General features: G+C 33.4%; 1 protein-coding gene across 2 annotated transcripts in view; it reads right to left on the reverse strand.

Moving 5' to 3' along the window:
- Positions 1-2,728: 2,728 nt before the first annotated feature.
- LOC127856449 (uncharacterized) overlaps positions 2,729-8,791 on the reverse strand; it is an 84,669-nt gene continuing 78,606 nt past the window's right edge. Inside the window, exons 2-4 of one of the 2 annotated variants that reach the window (XM_052392664.1) lie at positions 6,832-7,175; positions 5,511-6,526; positions 2,729-3,088 (exon numbers count right to left, since the gene is read on the reverse strand). In XM_052392664.1, the coding sequence (XP_052248624.1) occupies positions 2,736-3,088; positions 5,511-6,526; positions 6,832-7,166 (1,704 nt within the window). In that variant the 5' untranslated portion in view covers positions 7,167-7,175 and the 3' untranslated portion in view covers positions 2,729-2,735. Of the gene's footprint in view, positions 3,089-5,510; positions 6,527-6,831; positions 7,252-8,791 lie in introns of those variants that run through there. The other variant, XM_052392663.1, reaches the window with a different exon arrangement.

The following is an 8,791-nucleotide window of genomic DNA, read 5'->3' on the forward strand; positions in this document are numbered from 1 at the left end:
TTTAAATAAATCAAAGCAGCGCAGGAGGGGGCATTGTGTTTCTGACAAACACATCTCTTGTTTTATGTTATTTTACACACCGATTCACACCAATTGAAACTGAACATCTCTTATGACAATACGGTCAATCTCAACTATGCATGGCCCCATTACCAACCCTGGGGTTCCCCCTGGGTCAAACATGCGGCGTGGGGATACGCGTCGGCCTGTGCCGCGCCATTTCTAGTTATGAAATTTAAATTAACCAGAAACATTAATCTATGACGAAAATAACAGTCTTTTTTTAAACCCATTAAACAGTAAAAGTAAGACTCTTAACATATTTCCCCATAAAGGAAAAAACACGCACAATTTTTTCCCCAAAGTGGAAAATCGCATGTAAAATTTCCCCCATGTAAGGGCTAAAGACCCCATCCCCCACAACCCCCAAAACCCCTGATAAAGCACGCAATGGAAATGCATACAGTGATCTTTTTTGCCCCAAAACAGCCATTTTCAGGCTGTTTCAGAATGACAAAAGAAAAAAATCCAAAAATTCTTACCAAAATTTCCCCTAAAAGATGCCAAACTTTTCCGTTAGACTCCCTAGTTGGCTTATTGAGTTTATTATAAAGCAATAATATTCTTTGGCACTTAATAATAACAAGTTTAAAATGCAGTTAAACATGCGCTTATAAAGAATTAGAAAACTGTTATTTATAATCATATTAATTATGTTTAATTTTTCCTGATTTCATGGATTATCACACTATTTTTCCAAATCGATAGCACGGGCTGTAAAATAAACTTAAAAAAATTACTGGCATATTTAAGTCATACAACGTGTTTGGAAATGTAGTTAACACAGATAATGCAAATATTTGTATATTTAATTGGAAGAAAATGCAAAGGACAAAGGGGAATGTGAACATAATTAAAAGTAAATTTATTCAGCAAAACATATTGAACAGTAAAGGCAGATAGCATGACATAAGTAAATACATATATAACTGTAATCAACAAAAGTAAAATCTAAAACCAACAATTAAAGAAGTCTGTACAATACATAATTGTCAATCTAAATAACTTTATATTTTTAAGGACAGAACACATGGTGACTGTTAAATAATACAATGAAAATGTAAAACCTTCCCTCCTTAATTGCACCCTGCTGTTCTTTTTACTGTGCACAACAATTACACAAAAATATTATAGAACATAACCACACAAAAAAATCATGTATGTACATGTTATTCATTTTTAAGATATATATCAAGAAAACAACAATACACTGATTATATGCGATTGAAAAGGAAAAATAATTATCAGCAATAGATGATAGCGCATATTAAATTGTATTGCAACACAATATATAATCCCGCAAGAATTATGCATTGAAACAAAACACTAAATAATAGATCCATGCTCTCAAAGTTAATTATAAATGTACCTTTTCAAACATATTCATGATTTGACATTAGTAGGCACGACAATATTAAATCATCCATGTGAATTACTGTGAAACCATTTATTTTCGACAGCACAAAATTTCGTCATTTTTATAAAAATGACGATTTCGTCAGCACTTAAATTCGCCGATTTCTGATTTTGAATTTTAAAAAAATGCGTCAGTCAATATCCGATTTGTGTGTAATACATATTCGCGATCAATCGCAGTTGCGAAAAATCGTGGAACGAATGCGGGAACACACTTGAGAATCACTGCAGGAGGTGGGGCCTGTTTGTCACATGCCAATTAACTAGTCTTTTGTTATCAAGGGACAGTAATGGACCCTCTTAATGTATGCCATTCACACATTCATTGTTATGATTAGCAGACAAGTGGGATCGAATAACCGTTAACGAGTGTTTGTAACAACGAAGCCAATTGCCAATTAGTCTTATTCTATTATTAGAATATTATCCAGATTGTTAAGTGTTGTTTTTTTCAAATAAAATGCTTTTTTATTCTGATATCAACATTAAAATTATAAACTCTATGTGTGTGTTTGTTCTTAAAAAGTAAACTACCGGTATATAAATCAATAATGTCAATAATTTAAAAATAAATAAAATGATACATATAAAATAGTAATAAGTGTGGTTAAACGCAAACAATCAAACAACAAACAGCAATTAAAATATTCTTTATTAATTTGTGATAAATACGCATGTTGATCACACATCGTCATCTTTTCATTTGGTTTATTGTCTTTCATCGGCATTCGCTGCGTGATGGCTAATATGCAACACCCCTGAAAAACACAATGCACCTAATGGGTAATAAAGTTATAAACAATTAGCGCTAATTCATTACCATTCTACATAAACGAAGTCAACGCATTCGATACAGCTTTACTGCACACGCGCTTAAAGAAGTGTAACGTGTCAGTTAAGTACCTTGTGTAATCTACATCCCTTTGTGTCAAAACCGGATTAATCTTGATTACGAAACAGCAGTGAATGTGTGCATGGATTATGTTGGAATTTAATGCCTCATGTCTACGGTAAAGTTTTAAAATATTGTTCAACTTGGTGTTTGTTTTTGTTCAAACATAGAGCATGATTGTTCGTTAGGATATTAAATTCGCCGATCGGTCGACTGACGAAATTTATGAAAATTAATGCCTGACGATTAATAATGGTTTCACAGTATGTGATGAAACGTAATACTGAATACAAGTTTGGGGTGGCCAAGAATTCATGTTGAAAGTACATGTTCCAAAATGTTTGTACTGAAACTTGTGAAAAAACACCTATTTTACTCTTAACACAAGGATGTTATTGCAAAAACGTTGTCCCACAATGAAGGATGCTGTGCTCCTATTGTAGAAGACTGAGAGTGGGTGATTAAGTCCATCCCTCTTGGTAGCAAGAGTTGCCAGCTTCTTCTTGCCTTCCCCATCCAGCTGAATGATAGTGCTGGATGACACTCCACAGACCAGAACCTGTCCCAGAGCAGTCACATGTATACACCTTGGGTGTTGTAGGTCTGGGTCTGTGAAGGTTTGGAGAACTGTGCCATCTCTGGCCAGGGTGAGGACCTTGCTATGGGAACTGTTGGTGATAAATATCTTGTCACCTGAAGGACTCACTGCACACTTAAATACTGTAAAGAGAGTAGGATCATTGTAGTTAGTTATTAACAGAATCATGATGTTAATAAAGACACTCTTACTTTTATTCACCCCAGCTATTTGTGTTCATTAATAAAGCATGATTTTTCTTAAAATGAATAATGTATTCAAGGATGATTATATTATGCTGAAACCGTATGGAATGAACAGCACTTACATACACTAAATAAGTACATTTACTCACTTACTGTAAAACCATTAAATTTCGTGTGGTACGAATTTTTGTGGATTTTGTTGGTCCGCTGAACCACGAATTCAAGTACCAACGATTATTTATACATTTTTAGCTCGACTATTTTATATGAAATATATATAGTGGAGCTATCCTACTCACCCCGGCATTAGCGTTAGCGTGAGCGTGCAAATTTTAAAGTTTGCGTACCACCCCAAATATTTCTTATATCCCTTGACATATTGCTTTCATATTTTTCATACTTCTTTACCAACATGACCCCAACCTATAAACAAGAGCAGACAACTGTATCAAGCATTTTGTAAGAATTATGGCCCTTTTTCCACTTAGAATATGCATATTATTGATAACTCTATGTTAAAGTTTGCGTACCACCTCAAATATTTTCAATGTCCCTTGACATATTGCTTTCATATCTTGCAAACTTCTTTACCAACATGACCCCAATCTATAAACAAGAGCAGACAACTGTATCATGCATTTTGTAAGAATTATGGCCCTTTTTCCATTTAGAATATGCATATAATTGATAAATCTTTGTTAAAGTTTGCTTTCATAATTTGCAAACTTCTTTACCAGCATGACCCCAATCTATAAACAAGAGCAGACAACTGTATCAAGCATTTTTTAAGAATTATGGCCCTTTTTTGTCTTAGTAACTGAATATTTTGTTAAATTTTGTGTTTAGATCCACTTGACTTCTTAAGTATCAAAGCTATTGCTTTCAAACTTCAAATATTTTCTTCCTATCATAAGGGTCCTGTACCTGGCAAGTTCAATTTGACCTTGACCTTTGAATGACCTTGACTCTCAAGGTCAAATAAATAAATTTTGCTTAAATTGCCATAACTTCTTTATTTATGATCAGATTTGATTCATACTTTGACAAAACAACACTTACCTGACATGCCACAATGGACTCCACCCAAAGCATCCCCCACGCTCCACCCAGAACCCCCCCCCCAATTTAAAAATTTTTTTTTTTTTATATATTTTTTGTCTTATTTTTGAAAGATCATCTATTAAATGACCACACACCCACATTATATCCCCCCTCTCCATGATGGCTTACGTTATACTGTCAAGCACTCGAATAGTCGAGAGCGCTGTCCTAGTGACAGCTCTTGTTTATACGCTTCCATTTACGGCCATTAACCATTTCTTCCACTGAATCGAAAGCGGCTTGTGTCAATAATGCTAATTAGGTCGTAGACTGAGCCTTTGCAGGGTCGAGCAATCCTGCTATAGTAGGAGAACGTGTCTGAACTGTTCCAGTTTTCAACCATTTTGAAAGAGACATTGTTAGATTGAGATATGCTAGTTAATACAATATGTTGTTTTCTTGATAAGTGTTTGGGTAATAATACATTTTAAATCAAGCATGGAATTTTAACTGTACATCAACGATTGTTCTCTTTTACGTGACATCGTCAAATTAACAGTTTGCAGATTTATCACATATGTCAATCAGTGCCAATTAAAGTTAAAAGAGACGTAACTGTTTTCACACGTGTATTTTGGGGACCTTATTACTCAATTTTTACTACTAGGGGACCGATTGTGCTGAAAATTGCAAATGTTGTCAAAACAACATTGATGGCAATTAGCGAGCGGGGACCCACAAGTGTGCCGCTGTATCCCTCTTATTGACAATTATCGGCAACACTTTCAGGCTTCAGTGCACATTAACTTAAAGTCTTGCTGTCAATACAGATTAGCAGATTATGCTTCGTTATTACTCTGGTTGTTTTAATAAAAGTTTCATTATTATGACGGTCAGTCTTCCCAAAAAATTTGAAATCCTCAAAATTACATGTCAACGAAATAGTTGTTTTTTATTTAACCACGAAATTTCATACCGACGAATTTCTATACGTTTACAGTACATAGTCTGAGCTTTCTGACATGATTATTATAGAGGAATTATTTAAAATATTTTTCTTTACCAATGAAAAAGTCATATACAGTAATGAAAAAGGCAAGAAAATACTTGAGCAAAGGAAGGACTTTAATATTAAGGAGTTTTCATTTACTTATAGTGAAATTAATATGTCAGTTATTTGCAAACATAATTGCCTGAAACTGGCAAAGGTAAAATACAAATGACTTTTGTGTTAATATGTATATATAAAGCTTAATGCTATTGTATTATTTCATATGATATTTTCAAATGTTACCTGAATATATCCATCAAATGTTACCTGTAAACTCGTCTGATGTATCTTCATACAACTTAGTCAACAGGGCTCCTTTCATTGAATACTTGTAAAGTGCAGTGCCAGAAGTGAGATACAGGTCTTGCATAATATGAGCAATACCAATACATTCATGTTGAAACTGTAACATCCTGCCCTTAACCAGCTGCCCACCATTCACAGAGACAAACTGGACCTTATGTGTCCAATAGTCATCCACAGTAACAGCTACTTCACTTGGTGTGATTTTACACATGTCCCATGGATCACCATTTAAATCACAATGTCCCACCACCTGGTATTGATGATTGAGTAGCTTAACTTTTTTATTATCATTATCTGCAACAAGGATTTCATCATCAGAGAGAACACAAATGGCCTCGATATAGCAGTTCTTAACTGAATCACTCTGTAGGCGCACATTATACTCTGACTTCCCTTGTACAGTGAGTGCCTGGTCTGGATCAACTAACACTAATGTTTCCTTGGTACTGAGTACAATCTTCCCCAGACCTGACAATTTAGACAAGTACTGTTGAAAATCCCTGTCTGCCTGGAATGTCAGCGAGCTTTCAACCTGAAACGAGTTCTGCTTCAGATATGTTTCAGACTGCTCAATCTTTTCCATACATTTCTTACTTGCAATAAATGTGAGTTCTGCTTTGCCCTTATCAACACTGTCCTGTATTGCGTCATTGAGTTGCTTGAGTTCATTTTTGAGTTTGCTGCAATTGTCTGCATCAGTCTTGACAGATGCTTTCAGACTGGCCAACTTATCATCTAGCTCTTTCATGGTGTTTTTTTCAATGTTGTCTAGAATACTATTTATTTTTTGGCGCGTGTCATGTATTACATATAATTGTTTGTCGTATGAAGCCTGCAAAGACTGCATGTTGGTATCCCAATAATTCTGAAGTTTCTTGATTTCTTCAAGAATGCTTTGGATTTTTTTTGATAGTTGCTGCAAGTTTGGTGGAGATCCTTTTACTGATTGGGATATCAGTGTTACTTTAGCACATTGTCTAAATGGAAATTAATATTTAAATATTTGTATGTGGTTTAAATTGCCATTATGCAATAATATGTATGAACGTTTGTTAATCGTGTTTTGTTGTAGTTTTTTAATGCTATTTTCAAGTAATAAGATATGGAATGTCTTCATTTTATTACTGATTTCTATTTTTAACAGACACATTATTAATACTAGTCATCATATAAAATTTCATTTCACAAAAAAAAACTTGAAATAAATTTATCTGAATAAGGCTGTATTGAATAGTCTCTTACGAAAAAAATAAAATTAAAAGCAAATATGTGTCTGACAAACCTGTGATTTAGGAAAGCACAATTAGTGCAGCACAGCTGACTGTGGTCCTCACAAAACATTTCTAGATGTTTGTCGTCATGAAGGTCACATTTCTGAAGGAAATCCTCCACTTCCTTGGACACTGGCCACTTACTTGTGTCTCCCCTTCCGTATGTCACATGTGTCCCAAACAACGGACTATGCAGATTAATACATTTTGCACAATAAAATTTCTGACAGTTTTCGCAGTAAAAGTCAGCCCACTGGTCAATTTTGTTCTCTAAACAGGGGAAACAACAAAAGTCAATAAATGAATCAGAGCCACTAGCCACAGTTGACTTAGAATACGTAGCCATCTTGATCACCTTAGTATAAATATTCAATAAAAATATTTATGCCTTAAATTACACATCTGCAACTGGTGTCGTCAATCAACTAATATTTTACTTTGTACCTACAATTTACAGATAAAGATTTGAGCTATCAGTACTTGGCTTCATGTGACTGAATGCATTATCAAATCATATGAGGTGTACATGTATGTTATCATATAATATTAAAGTATGTTAGGGTTAGGGTTTAGCTATACAGTCCACTAAAAAAGGTTGCCAGCTTGAATATTTCTTTAATTGGTATCTGGGACAATTTCTGTAATATACATAATTATAGTGACACACAATCTTAAATCACACTGTGTAAGTTGGGTTAAAATGTGAACTGTAAAGCCATGTCAGGACTTATTGACACAATTATTTAGTATACCGGTAATTAAAACATGCGTCGTCAGCAAAAAAATTAAGAAAGAAATACTACCTTGTCCTAAAATAACCCAAAAGTAAATTCATTTATGTAGAAAAGTAGAGAACATATTTTGATTACTTTATTTTATGAAAGTATTGCAAAATTTCAGTTCTAATAGGTCTGGCTCTGTGCAGATGTAAAGAACTATGCTATATATCTGGTCAGTATGAAGAGCTTGTGCTGGTCTGGCCTGGTGATAAATTAACACGTGTAATTTGTCTCCCAAAAGACTCAATGCACACTTACATACTGTAAATGAGAGTAGTTTTGATATATTTTTTTATTTTTACAGAATCATTAATTTATTAATGACACTGTTTGTCTAATTCAGTATTATTAAGTATCATGTTTCTTAATTCTTTACATACAATAAAACATACTTGTTGAAATGATTGTTTTTATTCTTAAACATAATTTCAAACACATCAATAGCGTTCATTCCCTTGATACATTTACCTATGTACGTTCAGAGTTTGATGAAATTTTCATTTACTCAACTCAAAAACCAATTTACTTGTACAATAAAAAAATTAGTTTAAAAAAATACTTATGCAAAGAAAAGGCATTATTGTACAGTAGTTTTATTTAATTATAATTTTTAGAGCAACTTATAAAGTTTGCAAAACATACATTTTGACGACTCCAATACCATTGTATTAAAAAATGTACATTATGGTATATACATATGTATCAAGCAATTAATTGAAACTACACCTGGCCATGACACAGGTAATACTATGATCCATACATTGTACATCATCTTAAATAGTCATAAAGCAATATTCAAACTTCATTTTCTAGAGCTCAATTGTATTTTATCAACTGATGTTTCTTCATTCAACAAGTCTCCAATGATTGATTACTTTTAAAATGCATTGCCAGCTGTGAGTTACATGACATTGTACTGGGGCCGTATTCCAGTAGCTTCTTAGGTTAAAAAATAACTTAAGTTGAAATGTTGCGCAATATTTTTGCTTATCTCCGCCATTTTTTCTTTAAACATAAGATTTCACTTAAGTTAAATTCTGGTACCTTCATAAACTTAATAAATTTCTTTACTCTGTGTATGTTTTCTCCTATATTTAAAATTAAGTTAACTTCCTTTAACTCTTTTTAAAGAGAATAAATAAGCGTCTCATGTTTTGTTTTTTTACATTTCAAATTTAACTTAAGAAATTTA

Source organism: Dreissena polymorpha, chromosome 13 (assembly GCF_020536995.1).
Source record: "Dreissena polymorpha isolate Duluth1 chromosome 13, UMN_Dpol_1.0, whole genome shotgun sequence".
NCBI classification, from domain to species: Eukaryota; Metazoa; Mollusca; class Bivalvia; order Myida; family Dreissenidae; genus Dreissena; species Dreissena polymorpha.